The 27,223-nt window shown below is 33.1% G+C and overlaps 1 protein-coding gene across 1 annotated transcript; it reads left to right on the forward strand.

Annotated features, from left to right (window-relative positions):
- The first annotated feature begins 19,840 nt into the window (after window positions 1-19,840).
- Window positions 19,841-24,686, forward strand: LOC137398095 (uncharacterized). The gene is made up of 5 exons (XM_068084202.1): window positions 19,841-20,009; window positions 20,809-20,871; window positions 21,582-21,644; window positions 22,261-22,293; window positions 24,117-24,686. Exons 1-5 carry the CDS (start codon window positions 19,841-19,843, stop codon window positions 24,215-24,217), a joined length of 429 nt encoding a protein of 142 aa, XP_067940303.1. The 3' UTR covers window positions 24,218-24,686.
- The last annotated feature ends 2,537 nt before the right edge of the window (window positions 24,687-27,223 follow it).

A 27,223-nucleotide genomic window follows, 5' to 3' on the forward strand; every position in this document is an offset into this window, starting at 1 on the left:
TGTTGTCGTTGCCTAGAAGGCGGCATATTGACTTAAATTTATTAACAACTCCGAAGCAACTAATGATACAAAATTTTATTGGCAGTTTGTGAGCGTGCCGCGTTATCGTTTGCTGGTGAATCGCTCAACTGTGTTTAGGCACACGCCAGCGATATCTCCATGCTCCTCATGACGCATTCGATGAAATCACTTAGTGTGTTTGCACCTTAAAGCTGGGTTTGAATTCACAACTTTATAACAGAGAGTTCAAAATGTAGCAACAGAGGTATAAATTAGTGTTAGAGTAGGGCAGATAGTTAATGAGAAGTCTATGATCATAGCATAGTGACAATAGACTACATTCCTATAGTCTTTGCTTCCTTATGACTATAGTTCCTTTCGAGGTAACAGTTAAGCTTATAATGGCTGTAAGCTTTGGTTCAGAGCCTAGCTTTAAGCTGCACTGAAAATAAACCCTACTTGCCATTACGATAATATATAAACATGAGGAAAAAGGTTGTTAATTTACCCATCAGTTGGTAAACAGGCTATTTTAAATGTCAAAATAATGTGGATTTGGATTTGTCAGTTTTTGTAATTTTAAGCTTGCCTCAACACATCATTGTGAAATTCAGTTGGTTGTCTTGGTTTAGTAAGACATGAGACAAACTTCAATGAGACAAACTTCTTTGATGTTCCATCAAACGCCACATTTGATTTTTCCTCCTGCATTGGATGCTATAATGAATACTGGAATTACAATTGCAATACAGCATGCAAGCACTTCTAATCATTTCTTCACATGAAAGATATTTCTCTACTTTTCCCTTTTTACTGTTCATGTTGTAGTCATTAGATACTGCTATACCTACTAAAGTAGCCATTTTGCTCTCTTTGTCCACTATCACAACGTCTACCTGGTTTGCTAAAATGTGCTTGTCTGTTCGAATGTATAGGTATCAGGAGCTTAGCACGGTTGTTCTCATTGACCTCAACAAAAGCTTTTTACCAGTGTTGAAGCTTTCAACTAGATGTTATTGAGAAAGGCTGTTGTTCTCTTTGTGTAGTTAGTCAAACTATGCATGATTGTTTTGTACAATCGATTAAGCAAACAGACTCGAACCACTCCAATGGCTCACCAAACAGCGCATCAATGGTAATCAATCAAAGCGGTCAACAGTTGCAAACTGCTCGATGGCCTACATAAGAGGCTCAACCGTGGCTGGCCATTTGAACACAACCGCCATCATTTCAGGTATTTGCGGACTCTTTCTGAAGCACCAGACAAACTGTTTTGAATGCTTTTTTGCATTTAGCAACACCAAGATGACCATTAAGAATCTGTGCAAGTATGTTAATCCTAACAGCCATTAGAATAACTATACAGCTTTGTACACAAGGAGGCCCTCAATGATCATGAGCTTAGATTGATTTTCTCAATACAGATGAAATACTTTTTTTACTCACTTTAGACCTTCAACAGCATACAACCCAACCTTTTTAACATGTTCAATGTTTGAGTGATGGGAGTGACAATATGGTGTGATAACTCATCTGACAAGATGTTTGACTTGCCTAAAATGTATTCCAACTTGCATGAGAATTTTTGAAGTCTGATTTTTTGGAGAATTCTAAAATATGGCTTACAGGAGAAACACTATCATCAGCTATTTTAAATTGTTAGTCAATTTCCTTCCAAGTTAAAGTCATTAAGTGCAGTTTTCGTGAAGTTTATATCTATTTTATGGAGTGTGAGATAGTTTGAATAGTGACTAGTAATTTCGAATTTTTTGTCGAATTTCTCACATGTATATCTGGGTAAAGGAGCTAGTACTTCAAACTGTGATGGGTTAACCTGTGGGTGTCTACAAACTGTGACAAGATGAGTTGAGATTTCATATGTGTACAGCAAGAGCTGCCAAGGCAGCAACAAAATATGCAAAATACTTTTGGCATTTTCGTAACGTGTGAAGAATTTTGAAGAAGAATTTCCATTGCTGGTAAACTAAGTTGTTTTTCAGTCATGAAAAATAGCAATTATCCAACAGTTAACCGAATTTAACCAAATGCTAATCAGCTCAATGAAAATCTGTAAGTTCCTTTTCTTAACTCATAGACAGCCATTGTTTCTTTTAGTTGTTGATGTGAACTGAAATAAGCTCTATTAGTTCATGGGTATCTTCTCTCTCTAAGTTTGAAGTGTTGTGACAGGTCACTTAATGAATAAAGGAAATAAAGGATAAGCTGAGATAAAGTGGAAAGGGTGAAGGGAGATGAGGGAGAATAAAGAGGATCAGAAGTAAATATATAATCAACATTTTACTTACTCTATTCCGTGGGTTCCTTTAATTGCTGTGTAAAGGTTTTCAGACATGGCCATCTTACTAATCGTAAGAATTATATGATTACAGAATAAGTATAACTGCATTACCTTAAAGAAGTCAATAACGTGCCCTCATAATAGTAAAACAGCTACAGGACAGTTGGTGTGCAAGTGTTTATATGAGCAAAGGTATACCTATACTTCTATAATATTTCTTTGAGAAGTTTGTTTTATAGCAGACTTGTTGCAATGATATTAGCACAAGTACGAGTTATCCTTTTATGTTTATGTTTTCATCAGGAATAGACAACTCTTGCTTTTAACAAGCATATCATACTGATATCTTAGGATCAACATGCGTTTTCGGTTGAATACAAAACTAATGAAAAACAATGTTATATTTCTCTCATAATAATCCAAGCCATCCTTTTCATCTGTGTAATACCGCATGATGATAGCAATCTGAATTTGCTCCTAAGTGTCATGCAAGGTGTTTCGCCTCCACATGGCTTAGATTTGAGGGCTGATGATCTCTCTGGAGAATGGAGAAAATGATCGAAATAATTGAAAATTATTTGCTTGCCGTAGATTTATTTGCAACAAGCAAGGCTGCAGAAACAAGGAAGCTTGCTTTGATCTGACATGTGGGAGGTGAAGATGTAAGGGAAGTATATTACCAGCTAGAATTTACAGCTGCCCCCCACAATTCAAGGTTTTATATTGTGACTAAAGAGATTCATTCTACTACGACATCAAATTTTTGAGTTGAACTGAAAACAAGGCAGCAGATGCATTATCACGATATAACACTAGGGAACTAGAACAGAGTGATATAATATGAGTAAAAAGAATTCGTAGCTACGCACTGGAGAGTGTGCCTTGGAATGGGAGCTGCGACAGATTGGAGAAATTCAAAGTGGAGCAAAGAGAAGATGAAACTTTGAAACAGGTTATTCACTATGTTGAACAGGTTTGGCTAGTTTACCTTTCATCCATGAACACAATCCTGAGGTCGTACTTTAAAAGGAAAGGACTACTGGCTATGAACAAGACACTGCTGATGCTGGCATGAAATTGATAGTTCCCTATTTCTCAGAAAAGTCAGGTTCTTGAGTATATACACAAGGAACATTTTAGCAAGCAAATGCCAAACAAGAGCTAGAAACAGTTTGTGGTGGCCGTCTATGACAAAGGCAATAGAGGTACAGATAGCTAATTGTGGAGTGTGTAAGAGAGAATCAAATATTACACATGAACCCCTAAAATCTTCTGTTACCCCTAATCACCTTAAAAAATGTTAGGCACTGACTTGTTTTAGCTAGAGAAAAACAACTACTTGATAGTGATAGATTATTATTCAAGATACTCTGAGATAGCTTTGCTAGGTAGAGATACTACATCAATGAATGTCATATCCCACATGAAAAGTATATTTTCTAGACACGGTATTCCAGATTGCTTAGTGTCTAACATCGGAATGCAGTATTCATCTGAGGATTTTCAGAAATTTGCAAAAGCATATGAATTCATTCATGTCAAAAGTAGCCCGAACTATGTTTGCACCAACAGTGCAGCTGAAAGTGTGGTTGCAACAGTAAAATCCTTGCTCAGTAAGAAGAAATACCCATATACGTGTTTTATAGCTCTCCTCGCCTTTAGGACATCACCCCAGTTAGGTGTATACTCTCCCGCTAAACTGCTTATGGAACAGATGCTGAAGACACAGTACATCCTGATAGCCTAATGCCAAAGTTACCAAATCATGATAAGTTTAAAGCCAAGAATGAGCTTTACAAAGAGAGGATGAAGATGAACCACAATATCAATCTCAAGGTAAAAGATTTTCCAGCAGTCTGTGGTAGACATCGTGTTATGTTGAGAGATAGTAGCCAAGAGGGCATAGTAGTCAGAGCTAATCGAGATAGAGATCAAAAGGTTATCATAGAGGGAGATAATGGTCAGCACTTGGTACGGTGCAGGTCAGCAGTAATCTCAGTTAGTGACTCCACTTTGAATGTCGAAAGACGCAGAGTTAGTGTCAGATCATCTATGGTGGCAACCCCGAGGATGAGCGTGTGGTTCTGGCAACGGCCAAATAAATATGAGGCATAAGCTTTGGAGTATGGTAACTACCATACTGCCACATGCTGCTACATCACATTGCTGACCAACAAACTATGAACTCTAAACAATCACTATTGCGTATTATCACGAATCTTACTCTTGGCAAATACCCGAGTTGTTTACTTGCGTTACATTTGCCCATACAATCTTATTATAGCTTTTTTGTTTGCCACAGGGTTTATTTGCCCGTTTATTTTTGTAGATAATTATCTAGATATGCTAGCTTTTGAGCTTGTGAGAGGATGTTGCAATGATGTTAGTAAAAGTATGAGTTATACTCTCATGTTTATGTTTTTATTAAAAGTAGACAATTCTTGCATTTAACGAACACATATTCATGTCTTAGGATTAACAAGGGTTTTTGGTTGAATGAAAAATTTAAAAAAAATGATCTTATATTGCTCTCGTAATAATCCAAGCCATCCTCTCCATCTGTATAGTACAACAGACTTACTTGGTAAACACTGAAATATGGCTAATTGATTAACACCCAAGTCTTTAATATCTACTGATTGACTATTACCAAATAGCATATGCTTATCCAAATCTAGATTAAGCCAAATTTATATTTAAAACTTTCATGTTTTATTATTTACATTTAGATTATAGTTACACATAAAAATAATACAAATAAATATTAAATGATTAAAAAAGTTGTTGCAGACATCATTCTTGTTCTGGAATAAGCTGTAGGAAACCGATAATAACAAGTTCAAAGCGGTTTTGTGACACCATTGTGAGTACAACATAGAACAATGCAACTTCCAACCAACTTATAACAAACTCTGTTTTGTGAGGTAAACAGGAGTGCTGTGAGAAAGCTTGAAAGCTGTGAGACCATGTTAAGTTGATAGTGGTGTGATGAGCATATGTTATAAGTATTTTGTTTTATTTGAGATAATAGTCTGGTTTAACATACATGTATTTTTTTTTGAAATTATTCTTCATTTATCATGTTTGTATTACCTTTCATTTTGAGCATTAATTTATTTTTAGTCCATAGCCATTAAAGAATTATTATTGTCTAAATGTTTTATTTATATAGCATTATATTATATTGTGTTCTATCATTTTGTCCTAAATTATATTATATGGCATTATATTCTAGTTTACTACATAATAATAACAGTATAGTATACACTTACATTTTGTAATAGTATTACAAAATGTTATATTGTATTTTATTAAGTTGTAATACAATATGATATATTAGACTTTATATTTTCATAATGTATTATATGTTTTATATAAAACTATAGGTAATAAAATATTTTACTATTTTGCATTATATTTTATAGTATTGTGTAATACTATATTATGAATTGTTGTTATATATTCCATTATATTTTACTGTATTATGTTACATTATACTAATGATAAACTCAGGCCAACATACACTAGCAGTAAGCCCTGGGTGAGTGTTTGAGATTTTTTCAGAAACTAGAGAAAGTTTTCAACCCAAACATGTTAGCAGCCAAGCAAGATGTACAAAGCATGTGCGTGTAAAGTTTAATGGAATCAGCTAAAATTAAGACAACAGATTGTTTACAGGAACAAGTATTACAGATTTATTACAGATATGTATTGTACGAGTTGTATTGTACTAGTAACAGACTCATGCCAACACATAATATGTGTGTAATATATCTAATATATTAATATGTAATATGTCTAATATTATTAGTAATAAAATCAATAATGCTCAAAATTAATTTGATTTTTAATCATATATTTTGTCAGAGAATGTTCAAAAGGTCGTTTTTGAAAAAGTAGACAGATTATGAAAACCAAACACTTTGGCAACCTAGCCAAAGGCACAGAGCACATGCATCTGAAGTTTGAATGGGATCTGGCAAAGAATGTAGAAATGAAGAGCCAACAGATACACATGTGCCCACACACACACACACATGCACAGATGCACTTGCACACACACCCACACTAACCCACACACCAACCCACACACCAACCCACAACCACACACCCACACACGCCACGCACACGCCACACATGCAACACACATGCCATCCACACACTCGCCACACACACTCACCACACAGGCACATTTGCCACACACATAACACATGCCACACAGTGTGTGGAATTTGACATGCATGCCAAACACACACACTCGCCACACACTCACACTCGCAATACACTCACGTGCGTGCACATACACACCACACACACAGGCCACACACACGCCACTTGCACACACACGCACGCACACACACATGCACGCACACACATACGCGCACCACTCACACACACAAACACACGCACACATGCGCATACACACCACTTGCACACATGCGCATACACACCACACACACACAGGCTACACAACACAGGCCACACACATGCCACCAACACAAGCACACAGACACACACTTGCAACACACACTCACCACACACACTAGCAACACACACGCGCGTGTGCGCATACACACCACCAACACTTGCCACACCCGCTCCACACACACACCCGCGCACACGCACACACACACACACACACGCACACCACACCACACCACACACTTCCCACACAAACCCAGTCGCCACACACACTTTCGCTACACATACACGCCATGATGTGTGTTAAAGTGAAGAATCAGAAATTCTGAAAGAGTGGGAAGTTGAAAATTCTCCAGGAGTGGTAAATTAAAAATTATCTCAAAACTAAAAATTCCCTACTCTTTTTGAATCTTTTACACTTATTCAAATGCTAATCCTTGCTTTTCATAAGACATCAGCTCACATTAGTTATATAAAAGTAGCTAATTACTTCAAGTGCACCAGCAGCTTTTAACAGTGGTATTGATAGACTTCCATTGAAAGGGTGGCAGCATATCACTAATGACTCTCTGGCTCAGTAGTTTGATGACATTCGCTCTGAAACTTTTTAGCAGCAGTATTCTAAATTGTTCTCCATTCACTCAACACTTCTGTTTACAAACCATAGAGCCAATTCTCATTCAAATAAAAAGAGTTCAGTCAGTATACAATAGAGAGTCTTGATAAGATAATTTAATTGATTAATATAATTCTGAATATATATAAATCTAAACATGTGTAAACTTAATGTATATACATTGTTGAATTAATACGTATATATGCATTTTTACAGATTTACACACACCTGGAATAGTGTAGATCTTAAATTTTTTCCTTTATTTTATATATATTTTACAAACTTGTCACACATGAAACTGTCTTTGATGAAAGTGTAATAAGAAGCAGCTTGAAAGTACCTAATGATCTTTTTGTGTATTTGCTGTTCTGCTGGTTTAAATTCATAGAGCCCTCTACATCATACAAGCCCAACATGATCAATTATTCATGTCAAAACAATAATTGATTAAATATTATTTGTTTCTAACCAATGAAGCAAAAGACTGTCTTGGGGTATATATGGTGGCAACGTGTGTATGACAGAACCGAACCATGTAGTAAACAGGCTGCTGAAAGCCAGCAATGCAAAATGCACTTTTCATTTGAGTCTCTGATTGAGCAAGATGGATTAGTTTGTAGAAATAAATGGGTTAAAAATTAAATATAGTAACGATTTATTTGGAATACCTAGAGAAGTTGAACGGTAAACATAGTGATTGTGTACTCTGAATAGATAGGCAAATTAACATAAGCATGTATTGAAAGTTTACTTTGCAATTTCAGACTCTGTGTGTTATAAATTAGCTTAAAATCAAACATTTTGTTAGGAACATCTCATGCTTACCTAAATAATTAATTATTGATAGATGAGCAACAATTATTATGTGCACATGTAATCATAGCAAAATAATAAGCCGTCATAATTGAAAGTTAAAAGCAATTTATATACACAGTCAAACATGGATAACTTGCCCACGGATAGCTCGAACACATGGTTAATTCAAACAGTTTCTTTGGTCCGCTCCCACGTAATGATAAATTGCTATAGATAACTCAAACTCAACACTGTTAACTCGAACTGTTTTTTGCTAAACGGCTTCCGAAACGGTTGTTATCGCTTTAGAAAATCACTTTATTCCAAGCCATAGAGGTAAACCTCAACTTTTTGTAATTCATAAGCATCGTTATTACCACCCTCGGCAAAATATTTTAGTCAACGAATTTTCTAAAGGTTTGGTGAAATTTGATTTATACCAAACATCCGCTTAGCGATTGCCTTTGGGAAGCGAGGTAAAGTGAGGTAATCTTTGCATAAACTTCAAGAAAAATCGGCAAAATTGATCGTGGGTAAAATGCTCAAAAGAAAAAGATATCTTTTCTTTTGAGCATTTCAACAGCGATCAAGTTTTGCCAATGTCAATCTAAAAAACGCCCTGGCAATAACATCACCTCAAACAACAAACCAATCTCAAGTGATAGAAAAATCTCTATACTTGTTGATAAAAACATTTTAAACTTTACATTAGAAGCATTTAATTTGAAACAAGCCATTTGTGCTTTTGATTTATATTATAGTTTGTATATGTACATGTATCTACTAATAAATAAGTAAATACATGGACTTGTGACAGTGCTCTGATAACTTGAACGCTCTGATAATTAGAACACCTTTGCTCGGTCCCGTGAAGTTCGAGTTATCCATGTTTGACTGTATTTGATTTTTTGAAATGAGTGATCCTCATTAGTCAATGTACAGTCCCAATTTTAATTTGTTTTATCTTTAATCAGCTTTATTTAAAGGTTGACTTGCAACAAAATTCACATTACAGTTATTTGGTATCAAAAGATTCACCATATCTTACGCTGCTGTGTTGTAAGTGCAAAATATGTGGAAATGTGATTACAAGCTCATAAAAGCTCAAAAACGAAAAGCCGCCGTAGATTGGAATCTCTTCATTTCTATGATGTAGTCATAAAATTTATTTATTTTCTTGTCACGTGATGTTCTCAGGTGAATTGAAAGGCAAATAAAAAGCTCAATATAAAACTTATCGTAGCACTAGTTTATGACGAACACTTTGGGTTTTACCGAAGACCCCGTATCAAATATAGATGCTCGCTACTTTACAGTTTTCTTTCGGTTTGGTCTAATCGGCAAGTCGTAATCTGATCATGTTACCCAATACTTCGCAAATAATTTGTGCAGCATTTTCTGATTATCACAAGTGACCAACAGGCTTGTCATAATTATCAGACAATGATATGTACTTCTTCAAGCTAAAGCTAAAAAATTAAACAAATTTTTACGGTAAGTTATAAGATATCACTGCTAAAATTGACAGCATTACAATGACAATAAAACAGACGCGTAAGAACAATAGACATGGTTTTATTGAATGCGTGAAGTATATTTGTGAAAATATTTTGACGAATAAGGTTGCATGAAAGTGTAAACAGAAACCATCTACCACAGCTACACCACATTTGAGCCGTTTTGGAAAGAGAATCCAAACTACGGCAGTCTCGTGTGGCTGCGATTAACTGTTTGTTTTTTAGCTTTTAAGAGCTTGTAATCACATTTCCACATATTTTGCACCTACAACACAACAGAGTAAGACATGGTGAATCTTTTGATATCAAATAATTGTAATGTGAATTTTGTTGCTAGTCAACCTTTAATATTTGTTATAAAAAGAAATCATAGCTTTGCCATTAATGAATGGTGACCTTCGAATCAACGTTCAACTGACATAAGTGATGAAGTGCAGTATGGATGTCAAAGCTTTATGTATTTTTGTTACAATAGCAGTTGTTTTAAATGTGCCAACTCTCACCCAATCACAAAATTTTGTACAGGCAATTAATGAGATTAGTAAAATTAGGTCATTGTGGTGAATAGTAGGTCAAATGTAGGTCAAATGGTCAAATTTTGTTGTAGGTCATTGTGGTGATAGAACTTTTGACATTCAGCTCATTAGACTGACTCTCTAACAACCTCTGCTAATCTACTCAGTTGATTAGATTAGAGCCACATTTTGAGGTCACAAAAGTAATAAAAACAACTATTCACACAGGAATATTGGTGGGAGTAGTTACTCTCTGTGCTTTATGACAGAAATATCAGATACATATATATATATATATATATATATGTACATATATATATGTACATATATGTACACATATATATATATATATATATATATATATATATATATATATATATATATATATATATATATATATATACAGTCAAACATGGATAACTCGTCCACGGATAGCTCGAACACATGGTTAATTCGAACATTTCCTTTGGTCCGTTCCCACGTAATGATAAATTGCTATAGATAACTCGAACTCAACACTGTTAATTCGAACTGTTTTTTTGCCCAACGGCTACCGAAACGGTTGTTATCGCTTTAGAAAATCACTTTATTCAAAGCCATAGAGGTAAACTTCATCTTTTCGTAATTCATAAGCGTCGTTATTACCACCATCGGCAAAATATTTTTGTCAACGACTTTTCTAAAAGTTTGGTGAAATTTGATTTATACTGCGATACGAGGAATAGCACGGGCTAGCCGAGTCACGCGCGCAAGGATTTTCGCCACGCACATACAAAACAAAAATTGCATGTTGTTTTGTATGTGCGTGGCGAAAATCCTTGCGTGCGTGACCCGGCTAGCCCGTGATGAATAGTTTTCCGACATTGATTCCGTGTTGAATCAACGTCTGAATGTTGAATGTTTAAAACGTCTTAAAAAATGTTGTAATTAAGCGTATACGTTGTCTGAGCTACAAAAAACTATTCATCGTTTGACCTAAACACAGAATACGTGTGTACATTCAATAAGTATCTATTAAAAAAGCGTGAATGATATAGAATGTACCGTAAAACCTCGTAAAACTTCTAATTGAACTGCCTCGGAGTGTTGCTCTTAACGAATCCCAGGTAAAGTAAGGTAATCTGTATAAACTTCAAGAAAAAACGGCAAAATTGATCGTGGGTAAAACCCCAAAAGAAAAAAATGTCTTTTCTCTTGAGCATTTCAACAACGATCAAGTTTTGCCAATGTCAATCTGAAAAACGTCCTGGCAATAACATCACCTCAAACAACAAACCAATCTCAAGTGATAGAAAAATCTCTATACTTTTTCATGAAAACGTTTTAAACTTTACATTAGAAGCATTTAATTTAAAACAAGCAATTTATGTTTTTGATTTATATTATAGTTTGTATATGTACATGTATCTACTAATAAATAAGTAAATATATGGACTTGTGACAGTGCTCTGATAACTTGAACGCTCTGATAATTCGAACACTTTTGCTCGGTCCCTTGAAGTTCGAGTTATCCATGTTTGACTGTATATATAACTATCAAAACTATAAAAATGTATCTAAACTGATAAAAACATGTTTGTTGTGCTAAACTGTTTGTCAGTTTTTCTACTCTGATTTATTGTATTTTACTGTTTGTTTGTCTTTTTCAGTATATCAAATAGTTGATAGTAAGATTTCTGCTTTATTATTATTTTAGACATGGAAAGACTGCTAGAAACACGTAGTGGTAAGTTTACTTTCTATTTGGCTAGAGGCATGACATACTTCAAACTAGTTCTACTTACATGTATTTCATTTATTCATTGTGGCTTTTATTTGTGATAATGCAATATTCCTGTTGTTAGAAATTTAGCAAATATATATATTACTGTGTGAAATGAAAATAATTGTAGGGAATTGTATATTTTATTCAATTAATTAAGCTGGATTAGGGAAAAACCATAACTCTTTTAAAAAGAACGATAGTAATAACCATTGCAAAAATATCAATAAAACATTAACAATACCAATAAAATGGTAACAATTATTACTAAAAATTTGGGATAATAAAATACATAAAATATAACAAAATTAAGTAAAATATGCTAATATGCTAAAATATGCCATCTTTTCAGCTAATAATTTGTCATAATTACAGTTTTAGTTTTGACACCTTTGGGTGGCAGTTTATGATTTAAATATTTGCAAGTTAGCTGAGAATCTCATTCACCACAAATGTTTTACTGTTTATGGCATAAAAGGCTATCATTTTGTTCAATCGAAAATATCGTAAATCACAGATTTAAAAATCTATTGCTAAATTATGTTAAATATCATAAAAAATATGTATAATAGGGAGAAATGCATAAATTATAAAAAGATGCCAAAAATCAGAAAAAAAATAAAGAACTTGATAAAAATGACATTTGGAAAAAAACAGGTCATGGAGTCTATAGTTAGTAAGAATAGAATATTTGTTTCATGGTTGGAAAAAAAAGGTGTCCTTTTGTGTCAAAGTGGGCAATTTGTTTATAGGGACTTCAGAGAGATCAAGTGCTAGCAATAGGTCGGAAGCTTTGCAAGAGTATTTCTCTAAAGAAATATTAGATGGAAGGTGGAGCTCTTCAGACGGTTATAGTTCTATGTCATGCGAAGGTTTCAGCTCGAGTTCAGACGAAGATTACGATTCTTCCTCATCATAATCGCCGCCATCATCAGTAATAAGTTATTTGGACAACTGACAATATTTCTATAGATAAATTTTACAATCAGACCAACTAATTAACAAAACAACCACAGCTTATTCACCTCGATATAAATTCTCCTAAAGTAAATGGTTTATAGAATATTTTGATTGTGATAACATTAAAAACAATTACGGATAAACCTTGCTCAAAAACACCTAAAAATTAAGCTTCAGTGTAGCGAAAAGAATTGCTGATTATTGTTTCAAATTTTTTAACAAACTCTGGTGTTTATGTATGTTTATATTTGGAATGTCTCATTTTTAAAATAAAATGAAAATTATTATCAATCATCCTTATGTTGAATAAAGCTTTTTATAGCTATACCATTTTAGTTTATACAGATGATTGTTGACTGATTCATATTATACTATTATAATTATTATATTATAATATTATAATTATTATATTATAATATTATAATTATTCATATTTAGTGTATATGTTAATTCTTTTAGGTATTTTGTGAATGTTTATCCCTTCAGGTATTTCATTATTTTATGTTAATCCTGGTATAATTAATTGTGCTATTTAATATTATTATTCTTAATTTGTGTTGTTTATTCTTATCTTATCTCTTTCATAAATATATTTTGGGGTTTTTTTCACCCAAATATCAAAATATTTTTTTTGTTAGATATGACTCTTGTTTGAGAGTACTTATTGAGACCTATTGTAAAACTAAATTTACAGTTGCAATGAATGAATACTGTTGATATAATGCATTACATTATACAAATTTTTATAATGTATTTTATTGCATAATATTTTACTGCGTTATACTATTTTATATTCTATAGTATTTTACTTTGCATAATATATTCTAATATATTATGTATAATATATTATATAATATAATGTATTATATAATATTATATAATACATATGTCATATGTTATGTATTATCATTTTATTCCATTTCATATTATATAGCAATTATATTGTGTCCTATTATGATCTGTTACACTATAATCAATTAGATAAGGTTAAAAACCAAGATGCTTTATTGTATAATGTTGTATTTTACTAGTGACAAACCCATGCCAATACACACTAGTAGCAATACCAATGATGCCCCAAAAATACTTTTATTTTCCATCAGATATTCTGTAAGTAAATTAGCAAAAGGCTGGTTTCGAAAAATCGGCCGGAGTGTGGAAACCAAATATTTTGGCAACCTGGCAGAATGCACAGACCATGTGCTTGTGAAGTTTTGAAACGATTGGTCAATGAATGTAGACACGCAGAGCCAATAAATACATGTGTACATATATGCACCAATACGTTTGCAAACACATCTACACACACCAACACATGCACCACACACACCCACCACACACCCGTTACACCACACATACAATACACTCACTTTATGTGTACACCACACACACTCTACAATAACCACACACACGTCACACACACCGCACATGCACTGCACACTTGCCACACACGCACAAAAAAGTTGTCAAATTATCAAAAAATGTAAGGACAGATGCTATAATCACACTGTATATGCGTATAATGCCAAGCTTTTAATTTTTGAGAAGACTTGAGTAAGTTTTGTTTAAGAAACTTAGCTAGTGTAATTTTGCAGGAGCTGAAACAGAAGCAAACAAAACTGTCGTTTCGCTGATTCTGTTGAAGCAACTTTCTATGTACAATAGTTGATAACCTTTTTTAGCAGCTGCCCATATGCAACAGGAAAAATTAGAAAATTTTTCAAATACATTTTCTTGATACGCTACGATGAAAACAAAAATTAACTGCGATGTTGTACAAGAAAAGGACCATTAAGATGACCTGTTAAAGGAAATTCTTAACGGAAATGTTCAAAAGGCTGGTTCTAAGAAAACACTCAGAGTATTGAAATGAAATATTTTGGCAACTTGACGAATAGCATAAAGCATGTGCATTTGAGGTTTTGATGAGATCAGTCAAAGAATTTGGAAACGCGTCGCATTTATGAGGACTAACAGATAAACATGCATGCACATTCACAAATGCACGCACACATCACATACACAATAGAAAAATAAGATTTATTATTATAGATTATATCATATATTACATTGTATGATATTGTGATATAACATGTTGTCTTATATTGCATAATACTATGTTATACTACATAAGAATAATTCATCCTTGAGGTTCACTAGTTTTAGTTCAATGTGGAAAAAATTATTGACAGTATTATTTCTTTCAAATTTAATGGTTTGATTAATGGTGCTGTAGTTGTGACTAGCTTGCGCATTAGGAAAACTATTGTTTTCTGCTTTTAGTAAAAATGTCCAAATTGTTGACAAATGTAAAGACAGATGCTATAAAAACACTGTATACGCATTAAATGCCTAGCTGTAATTTATTTCAGAATGCTTGCAAAGGTTTTGGTAAAAGGATTTAGCTAGTGTTAGTGCATAGAAGCTGATACAGGAGCAAATAGAAACTGATGTTTTGCTGATACAAAGACCGAATGAGTGGTGATGTCAAAGATTGGTAAGAGCAAAAATTACCTGCCTTAGGTGTCCACGAAAAGAACAATTAAGATGCCGTGATAAGGCATTCCTTTTTCTAAAAGTAAATAATGGCTCATTGTTTAAATTCATTAAGAACTTGATAAGTTGATAAGAGTTTCCAGTGAAAGGGCCTACATGAAAAGAAAAATTTAAGCAGTTTGCCAATCTCTCTCTAAGAAAAGATGTAAGAAAAGCAAAATTTAACTACATAGATCTAAAAACAATGGAGCGATTATGCCTTGAACCATGATACAGCATTTCACTTTCTAAGATTAAGTGCTGACCATTGTTTGAGCTTATTCAGAAAGCAATCAGTTGATTAAAAGGGAACATAAAAAAGTCCCTACTCTTTTCAGCTGCCCTAGACTTGATAAAATGTTATTGATTTTTTTTTGTTAGGCATATCGTTCACTTCATCAGCGTTAACAGTGCCAATTACTTTAAGTGAACAGAAATGGATACAGGAGCAAACAGAAACTGTCGTTTTGCTGATCCAAGAACAGAATAAGTGGTGATATCAAGGTTTGATAAGAACAAAAATTAATTGCATAGGTGTCTAAGAAAAGAACAATTAAGATGCCCTGATAAGGCATTCCTTTTTATGAAAATAAACATTGGCCTATTGCTTGACTTCATTTGGAAACTGATTAGCTTGTCCAGTAAAAGCGCCAACTTGAAAAGAAAAATTTGAAGAAATTTTAAAACCTTTCTCAGTGAAAAGGTGTAATAGAAGCAGCAATTAACTATGTAAATATAAAAACAATAGAGCTACTATGACTTGACCCCTGATGAAGCATTTCACCTTCTAAAAATAAGTGCTGGCATTGTTTGATCTTTTTAGATAGTAATCAGTTGATTAAAAGAGAAAATGAAAAGGTCCCTAATCTTTCTGGACGCCCTAGACTTATTCAAATGTTATTGATTATTTTTTATTAGGCATATCGTTTACTTCATCCGCATTAACAGAGCCCATAACTTTAAGTGAACCAGTATCTTAAAACAGCAGTATTAATAGACTTCCATAGAAAGCACAACAAAATATCATGAACAACACTCTGACTCAGTAGTTTGATGAAATCTGCTTAAAAGTGCTTTAGTAGCTGTCTTCTAGACTGATCTCTATTTGTTCAACACTTCTGTTTACCTGATTTTAGTTTTATTTTAGTCTGATTTTTACTTCTGTTTAGTTTGATGTAATTTGCTTATAAGTATTTTAGAAGCAGTATTCTAGACCGATCTTTTTTGAGCGTTTTGGCATCACAAAAAAGTTAGCGTTCATTTGAAACCAAAGATATGAATGCACTTGCTCTCTTGATATAAGTACCTTAAATCACCAGCCACTTGACAGTACAGTTACAGTTTGACATACAGTGCTTAGTTTGTTCTAGACTACACATAGAATGTTACACAATATACAATATAGCAGGTACATTGCACTGTATATATGCCCTTATATACACTAGATATTTTAGACTCCAATATGAGGTCAACATATAGAACATTCATTATTGGGTCATTCTGGTCTAAAGGGTGGTTTGGTTACTTGGACTGCACGATGATTATCAAAGGCTTCTTTGACTACGACTTTAGGACTAATTGTACAGCTATTTAAAGATTGACTTGCAACAAAATTCACATTACAGTTATTTGGTACCAAAAGATTCATCACGTCTTACTCTGCTGTGGTGAAGGTGAAAAATATGTGGAAATGTGATTACAAACTCTTAAAAGCTCAAAAACGAACAGGTCACCGCATCGATCACAAAAACGTCGTAGATCGAAATCCCTTTCCAAAGCAGCTCAAATGGGACGTAGTTGACCATGATGGCTTCTGTTTACACTTTCATGCAATCTCATTCATCGAAATATTTTTTACAAATATACTTCACGCATTCAATACAACCATGTCTATTGTTCTTACGTGTCTGTTTTATCATCATTGTAATGCTGTCACTTTAAGCACTGATATCTCAAACCAACCATAAAAAGTTGTTCAATTTTTTAACCTTAGCTTGAAGGAGCACATATCCTCTGATAAACATGACAAGCGTGTTGGTTACCTGTGATAGTAGAAAATGTTGCAGAAATTGGTTGTACCATTTGGCAGGAAGTATGGGTCACATAATCAGATTACAAATAAATGATTGCACCGGGCTGAAATGAAACTGTAAAGGAGTTTTAGCATCTATATTTGATACAGGTGTTTCGGTAGAACCCGAAGTATTTGTCATAAACTAGTGCTACGAAGCGTTTTATATCAAGCCTTTTATTGGCCTTTCAATTCTTGTGATAACACCCCGTGTCAAAACTATAATTAAAATGCTTGAGAACGTCATAAAAATAACGATATTCTAAACTACGGCGTTTCCGTGATGGTTGCGATTAACTGCTCGTTTTTTAGCTTTCAAGAGCTTGTAATCACATTTCCACATATTTGGCACCTACAACACAACAGAGTAAGACATGGTGAATCTTTTGATACCAAATACCTGTAATGTGAATTTTATTGCAAGTCAACCTTTAAACAATAGCATGATGTTGAACCTCAGCAACTTCTTTCCATGGTAACACTTAGTGCTAGCCTGGGAAAGTTTTTCACCAATCCAGCACTATTAAGCAACACTTTCTTTGCTTTCTCAATGTGGTTGCAAACCTCAACCACCACAGGCGAAGACAAAGTCAAGCCACCACGATTCTTAACTGTGATTAGGGAATTTGTTGCTTGGTTGACATCATAGTTGGTCACATCTACGATGCTAGTGATACAATCATTACATTTCAGCTTTGGTGACCTAGCCAGCTACATAGCCAGCTGTAAAATAATCATTCTGTCTCATTTTTGACTTAAGACATGCTTGCATACTCATCATATTTAGTCATGTTTAGTTCAGCATGATATTAGTCTATTTATCTAGCCAGGGTCTGGCTCTTTGAGTGGGTGGGCTATTTGCCCCCCCCCCCCATTTCCTTTCTCCCTTCTCTTTTTTCCCCTTCTCACTTCTTCTTTGGAGAAGGGGAAAGGAGAGAATAGGGATAAGAGAGGGTGGCAAATAAAGCCCTGATGGCTCATGATTTGTGTGCAACAATTCATAGCTTTTATAGTTTTAATCTAAGGTGGTTATCAGATATTATCACATAATTGCTTTAGTTTACTGGATTATGTATTCAAGAAGGTTTTTATGTGAAAATAAATGCGATTTTGTCAAATTCTCCTCATAAGCTTCATTGATACCAGCAGTGCAGTCAAGCGTGAGGTACAATACAATGACGTTACGTCATGCTATTTAAGTCTGACAAGGCAACGGGTAGGAATAGCTATTATTGACCAATCTAGGTTTATATATCTATGGCATAGACAAACTGCTATTATAGCTGTCATTATTTCAAAACAATAAATCATTCAATTTTAGTTGCTTCTAACCAATGAAACAAAAGACTGCATTATGTTATATAGCGGTTGCTGGCAACTCATTTCTCACTTAAGTGAGACTGGTAGTAGTCCACAATGCAATAAATAAAAATGTTATTTGAATTTTCGATTTAGTAGGATTGATTACTTGGTGGAGAAAAGTAAGTTAATAAATATATATAGTAAGTATTCACTTTGAGTACTTACAGAAGTTGTAAGGAAAAAGTGAGTGTGTACATTGAATAGATAAGTAAATGAAGAAGTAGATATCCTAAAAGTTTAATTTGCAATCTCAAGCACCGCATATAATGAATTTATTTGCATCTAAGATCAAATGTTGGAGTAATGCTGTCTTATTCTCACTTATATAAAAATTACGTTTGCGCATATTCTTAGTAACATGAAAGGGTGTATAAAAGTTGGTGGTGAGCTACAGTAGACGTAGCTGGACTTTTTGGTGTTCTGGCTAGCAAAACATTTTATCCAATGGTTATTGGAGGCTTCAAATGGAACCTTCCAATAAGAAGTTAGCTGAGGTTTCTACAAAACGCTGGAGAAAGTTTTACCTCAGTCTGTGAATAGTTATATCTCGCCTAAGTGCTTAGCTGATTGACCAATTAAAGCTCTTTTCTTCCATGGTATATTTCTTTTATTGCTGTGCTTTATTGCTGATTGATGATGTTTCTTAAATATTGACTGACTAGTTAGTGAATACTGGTACACATGTATATATTAAGAATACTCTTTCAGTACAAAAAATATATTTTTTGAAATATTTTTTACTATGATTCTAATAGCTAGGGTGTGAAACTTGATAGTTGCACAAACTTTTTCTAAATTCCATAAGAAATGTAAAAAATAACTGTCAACAAAGACAATATGGTGCATTCATTTTAATGATAAATAGTTTTTTATAGGCTAGAACTAGTGTCTATGTAACAGGTTTTGTAATAGTTTTTAAAAATCTTCACCTCTTTATTTTTGCGTTGAATCTCTATGTTTAGGTAATGAGCTAGCACTTCTGGAGTATGGGGAATCATCCTGCCCATTCGTGTGACCATAAAGATATAAATCAAAGAATTCTTGAGTTGCAAGAAAACCTGAAAAGACAAAATGAGCAGCTGGCGGCTGCCAAAGCTGAACTGGAAGTGATGAAAGCGAGTAAAGAGACGAAAGCTCTAAAGAAACAGTCAAAAAGTGAGTAGAGTTCTTTGGTACTATTTCATCCATTCTAAAATAAAATCTGGCTGTTAAATATCTAAAATGAAGTTTTTAATTCAAAAACCAAAAGATTAGTATAAAAAACAACGATACAAATAAACCTCAACTTTCAATCAAATCCGCATACTATTTTCTATATTTGAGAATATATTAAATTAAATCCTTGAAACTTTTGAAAAATATTAAAATGCCACAATTGTGTCAACAAAAATCTGATAGAAAATAAAAATAAAATAAAAAATGATAAAAAAATATTAATTGAATCAATTCAAATTATTTCTATTATGAGTTAGTGTGAGTTCCTATGTTTCTGTCTCTCAGTCTAACACTGAACAGGTTGTTAAGGCTAAATTTCCTTGCACAAATCTCTAAAATAAAGGTGCAAAACAAACTCTTCTACTAATTATTGCCTTAGAAGTTTAGTATATATTTAATTTCATCAATTTCATATCATTTTTTACATCATAAATGCACTGTAATCCATTTGTTTTAATGTTGTGTGTGGTTTTAAGGTATCTATCTTTTGCAGATTTGAAATCAGCTAGACAAAATCTATGCAGTTTGTTCTATTATATAAATATAAATTCTATATAAAATTCTGTTATAAAAATTATAAGTAACTCTAGAATTGTGTACATTACACGCTACAACATTCTACATTTTTGCTCAGTTAATGATCGGTTGTTTCTCCGCTTTTGAAGGCAATTATCTGTAGAGATACCTAGCAGATATACAATAAATTGTAATCTTATTTTACATGCACGTCTTTATGCAGAGACAGAACAGGCCTTTAAACACCTTCATGACCTATTGCTAGAAAAGACAAAGCACCCAGAAAGTAAGTGAATGCAGTGAGATCTTCGAGATCTAAAGCGCCTGAAGTTCTTTGAACGGTCACAATGTGTAATAAGTATATGCACAATTGTTTCGTGGTGTACTGACATGCAGTGACAGTGCTTGAGTGGCACCATTCGTAGTGTGACTAGGTGCAAAGCCGAATCTCGTCTTATTCATTATCAAATTTTTTCAGACGCTACTTTAAAAATTGAGTGACATTTTATACACGCTGTTACACTACTCTGATAAACAAATCACTATTTTATTCTTTCTTTCATTGACGGCAATCTCCTTTATTCTTTTATCATAATATTTATGACCTTATCAGTTTCATGCACTGGCCATAAAGAAAGTTTATATTCATTAATGTCGGAGTTTGATTCTCGTGCCATGTAATCTTTTTTTCTAATGTTCTTAAGGTGGTTTTAGATGTACAGACGCGTCTCTTACTGTAGTTAAGATTGCATTACTGACTGGTTGTGATATTAAAAAAATCTACATGTATACTAAGACTGGTGAATTAAAACTAAAAGTATATTATTGCGAAACCTTATTTTTTAGCAAATTAATCAAATAGCCCTCCAGGTGAATACCAGGTGACAAACTTTGTTTCTAACTTGTTGTTATAATGTTTTTATGCTTTTTGGAGACCACACAAATATTTAGAAAATATAAAAAGCCTAAAATTGCTTAATTTGTACAATTTTACAGCTGCAAAGGAAGCCACAGAGGGACTGCAGACGCTAGAAATAGAGCGTAGGGAAATGGTACACAGTAAGTGGACGAAGTTTATATTTTTGGCTTATTTTTACAAATTTTAAATAATAAAAAGCTAAAGATCTAAAATGAAGCAATTAAACTTAAGTTAAACATAATTTTGTGTAAAACCTTATTTTTAAGGTAATCACTTAGAAAGAGGACAGTAATTAAATAACATTTATAATTCTATCAGCTTCCCTTATCAGTTGTGTGCAAATGGCAATTTCTCTCGATGAAAACTGTGAGCATTTGAACACTATAAGGTCAAAGTTCAAGATCAAGGCTGGCTAACTTGCCCTATGGCTGATTGTAAGTGGTAGTATTTTTAAAAAACTAGTTCCACACATGGCCACTAATGCATATTATGTAGAATTTTAAAGATGTATAATATGAAAATTTACCTTTATTGATCATAAATGTCTAGAAATAATTAGATGGTGCCAACATACATCTCTGTGTAGCTTGATTTGCAAATATGAAATTATATAACTAAGAAATGAATAGTGACAGTGCATCTAAACTAATACAAACATGCTTGTTGTGCTACTACTGCTTTACTACTGTGCCTTTCGTCTCTTTCTGTTGGTATATCAAAAAATTGGTATTACAGTTTGTACTTTGTTTATTTCAGGTGTGGAGACGGTGTGCGAATGTTTATGTCATGGTAAGTTCATGTCCTGTGTAGCATTGATTGAAGATAGTATGTCCTACAAACTAGTTCTACCTTGTTCATTCATTGAGTGTGACTTGTATTTTGGATAACCCGAGTTTATTGATATTAGGAAAAATACTTTTTAAAAGTACGTAGTACTATGCAAAATGGAAATAATCGTAGAGTCATATATTTTATTCAATGAATAAACTTAACTATTATAAAGCAATGAAGTTTTGAAAATGTCTAGTGGAATGCCAGGTTTTGCATGGGTATTAAAAATCTGCTTATAAACAGTGGCAGGCAATGTAACTGGCATTGGCTAATTTGAGTAAGCTAGTATCCGTATTGCTAAACTTGCTAATAAAAGCCGTGACAGCAAGTTTTAGTAACATTGCACATAACGAGAAGTCGCTATGCGTATGTCAACCGAGATAATGACTCATATTGCCAAATGAATAAATTGCATCTCATGCAGCTTAACGGGTTAGCTTGTTGCCTTTTGAACCGGGAGGCTCCGAGATCAAATCTTCTGCGAGATGAATTTTTCATTGCTAAATTTTAATCATCGTAGCTAAACAGGCAAATGGCAAAATTTGAAATTTATATATATATATATAAATATATAGATGAAGTAGAACAACAGAACAGAAGTGAAGGCGAGTGCTTTGGAGACCCTAGCAACGAACACTTGATCAATTGTTCTTGTACGCAGTGCACCAAAAGTTTATAAATAAAAACACGCGAACAAAAGCCTAAGCATCGTTCACTATATACATTACGAGCTATTTCCCAATATTCATAGACTTACCATCATTATCATTGTTCATGTTTTTTTTATCTAAATGAGTATTAATAGACTGACAAGAATTGTTGAACAAAGTTTTAATCACAATGGCGTGTGAAATTAATATTAATATTATTTGTTGATGTTCACTAGCGAGTTTATAATTTTCTCTGATTTATTATATATTATTATAAATTATAATATATAATAAATTATATTTTATTATTTCGAATATAATTCTCTGCCAATCTAATTAATCTGCCAATCACTGACTACACTTGATCGCTAATCTCTATGCCAGTTGCTATTAATACTTGTGACCTAATACATTTCTTTCAAAAAATTTAATCATAGTGAAAATAGTAATAAAAGTGATAATAATAACAATAAAATGAGAACAATAGTTATAAAATTTAATTGTAATAAAATATATAAGATATAACAGAATCTAATAAAATATGGCATCCTTTTCGCTATTGATATTACTTAATTATACAGTTTCTAGTTTTAACGCTGAAGGCAGCATTAGTAATAACAGTAATATTAACGATAATAGTAAAAATATTAATAGCGATAAGAATAATAACAACGTGAATAATAATGCTAATAGAATTTCTTAGGAATAAAATATGCTATCCTATCAGCTAATGATATCACATAGCTAGACAGTTTTTTAGTTTAGGCTCTGAATGTGACAGTTTATGATTTCAAGAATTTGCAATCAAGCAGATGATTTCTTCCCTTTTGCTGCCAAACCCATTTCACTTTCTAACGACTTTGTTTCACTAGTCATGGTATATAAACACTTCAGGTAGATATTAAATAAATGCCTGCTTCTAAGATTTATCGCTAAATTATGTTCCCTATCCTAAAAAATAAATATACAATATCGAAACTTAATTTACGTTCATGAAAAAGGCAAATAAAGGAAAAAATTCCTCTTTGGACTAACTTGGTCAGATTTTAGAAGTACTGAAAATGTAAAGCTCCTGTTTGCTGACTTAAGGAAGTGTGTGCTTTTGAGTCAAAGGAGGCAATTTATTTATAGGAGCAGGCGCTGACGGGCACACAACACTTTTGACAGAGTTCTTCTCCAAGCACACTCTAGAGGAAGTGGCGAGGTGTTCACACAATTGTCATTCAAGCTAAAGATTTCATTCAAGTTCAGAAGAAGAAAACTTGCATAGCGGCGTCATATTTACATGACTAGCCAGAGTAGAGTAGATCATTGACAATCTTTTTTATTAGTACTATAATCAAATGCGCGTAATAATGATATATTATTTAATCACCTCTATCAAAATTCCTCAAGAGTATAAATAATTGATAAAATCATTGGATAGTGACAACGTTAAAACTTGGAAATAATTTCTAATGAATCAAGAAAAATAGGCTTTAGCTTAGTAAAAAGGTATCTTGAGTTTAATTTCAAATTCATCATTCAATTTTTAATTCACAAAATTAAGAAACGAAAAGGTAACACTTCTATCAGATTAAATTTCATGTTGTTTTATACATTATATAAACTTGTTGAGTGAACATCTACCAGCCAATTGTTTTGGGTCCTTACATTGACTTTTCAAATAGTAGCTTGCAGCGTAACTATTTATTATTATTTGTTGTGTCGTTTGTTCTGATCTTATCTCTCTTGTGAATTTGTTTTACTCAATCACTAAAATAAAATATTTCATTTATTATATGACTCCAAGTTTAACATATCCGAGATTTGTTGTAAAACTTAGTTTACTGTTACAATAAATTAATATTTGTATGTTATACTGCATTACATTATCTAATATTTTATAACATATTTTATAGCATTATATTTGCCTGTAATATACAATAGTATATTCCATGAAATTTTATTTTTATGACGTATTATATATTAGAATATTATATATTGTCATTATATACATGTCATATGTTATGTCTTAGCATATTATTCTATGTCAAATTCTATAGCATTATAATGCGTTCTATAACTTCCAGCCAAATTACATTAAATTATACTTTGCTATATTATATGATAATATGCTATATTACAAAAGTGTATATAGTATTTTTCATATTGTTTTGCAATATAATATACTATATTGTATTATTTTGCATTGCATTAAGTTATTTGACATGTTATTTTTTTGTGTTATATTATCATTTGTCAGGAGGGGTTTTATTATATTGTTTTATATTGTATGGTATTATATTAGGCTGTATTATGATATATTACATATTCAAATGTGTCAGGTTATAATCCAATATACTTTATTGCATGATTTTGTATCGTACTAGTAAGATACTCATGTCAACACACACTAGTAATAAAATCAAGGATGCATCAAATTGCTTTCATTTTCGATCAGATATTCCGTAAGTGAACATTCGAAAAGCTGGTTCTTTTAAAACCGTTATTAGTATAAAAACCAAATATTTTGGCAACCTGGTGAAACGCACAGAGCATGTGTGAGTGAAGTTTTGATGAGATTGGCCAAAAAATGTGAAGGTGCAAAGCTAACAAATACACATGCACACTCATGCACAGATTCGCGAGCACACGCACCATACATACACCACACACACACACACACACATCAAACAAGCACACCACACACGCATCACGCCTGAATCACACACACACGCACACACGTACACACCACACAATAACAAAGTTGGATTTATTAATATCAATTATCTTATATATTACCTTATATGATATTATGCTATACTATGTTGTCTCATATTGCATAGTATCATGGCATATTTTATAACATTAACTTATCCTTGAGATTCACTAGTTTTAGTTCAGTGTGATAAAAACTATAGGCAGTATTAGTTCTTTCAAATTTAAAGAATAGATGAATGATGCTATAGTTGTGACTGGACTGTGCATTAGACAAACTTATGTAGTCTGCTTTTAGAAAAAAGTTTTCAAATTATTTGCAAATTTAAGGACAGATGCTATAACAACACTGTATACTGTACAAGCATTTAATGCCTAGCTTTCATTTATTTCAGAAGGCTTGTAAAAGTTTTGTTTGAAGGATCCAGCTAGAGGTAGTTTACAGAAACGGATACAGGAGCAAACAGAAACTGTCATTTTTTGCTGATCTAAGAACGGAATAAGTGGTTCGATAAGAACAAAAATTAACTATGTAGGGTCTAAGAAAAGAACAATTAAGATGCCCTGATAAGGCATTCGTATTTATGAAAATAAATATGGGCCTATTGCTTGAATTCATTTGGAATTGATAAGCTTGTCCAGTGAAAGCGCCAACTTGAAAAGAAAAGTTTGAAGAAATTTTAAAACCTTTCTTGGTGAAAAGGTGTAATAGAAGCAGCAATTAACTATGTAAATACAAAAACAATAGAGCTACTATGACTTGACCCCTGATAAAGCATTTCACCTTCCAAAAATAAGTGCTGGCATTGTTTGATCTTTTTAGATAGTAATCAGTTGATTAAAAGAGAAAATGAAAAGGTCCCTAATCTTTCCGGATGCTCTAGACTTATTCAAATGTTATTGATTATTTTTTATTAGACATATCGTTTACTTCATCCGCATTAACAGCGCCCATAACTTAGAGTGAACCAGTATCCTAAAACAGCAGTATTAATAGACTTCCATAGAAAGCACAACAAAATATCATGAACAACACTCTGACTCAGTAGTTTGATGAAATCTGCTTAAAAGTGCTTTAGTAGCTGTCTTCTAGACTGATCTCTATTTGTTCAACACTTCTGTTTACCAGCCATAAATTCAGTTTTACCAGCTAGCAGGCAGTTCGGTGTGTCGTAAGAGAATTTACGGTTGCACTGAATTCGAGGTAAAGGCTAGTCTTACTAGCAAAAACAACTAATCTTTCATTTTTTAAATCAGAATAATGTAATGGCATCATTTGGCTATGAAGGAAGGTTAATGTGAGGGGGTGCTGTCCTCACACTTATGGGTTCGGCGTGAAACAAGACGTTCACTCTAAGCATTAAGCGAGATAATATATTTGAGTCAGATACAGTGTGTACATAGCAATCACTTGTAAAATAACTGCTGATATAAAGCTAAAAACCGTTCTTATATACAAATACTGTGACAGCATGATTGACATCAAAGTATAAACATTGCCAAACACAACTTGGTATATGTGGCGCACAACATTAGAC

The sequence above is a fragment of the Watersipora subatra genome, chromosome 6 (assembly GCF_963576615.1).
Source record: "Watersipora subatra chromosome 6, tzWatSuba1.1, whole genome shotgun sequence".
Taxonomy (NCBI): domain Eukaryota; kingdom Metazoa; phylum Bryozoa; class Gymnolaemata; order Cheilostomatida; family Watersiporidae; genus Watersipora; species Watersipora subatra.

Excerpts from the sequence above, each read along its gene's own strand:
- LOC137398095 (XM_068084202.1), top strand. The coding sequence starts at position 19,841 with ATGGGGAATCATCCTGCCCATTCGTGTGACCATAAAGATATAAATCAA. Across the intron at positions 20,010-20,808 it reads TCTAAAGAAACAGTCAAAAA|AGACAGAACAGGCCTTTAAA; the intron begins GTGAGTAGAGTT and ends GTCTTTATGCAG. Across the intron at positions 22,294-24,116 it reads GTGCGAATGTTTATGTCATG|GAGCAGGCGCTGACGGGCAC; the intron begins GTAAGTTCATGT and ends ATTTATTTATAG.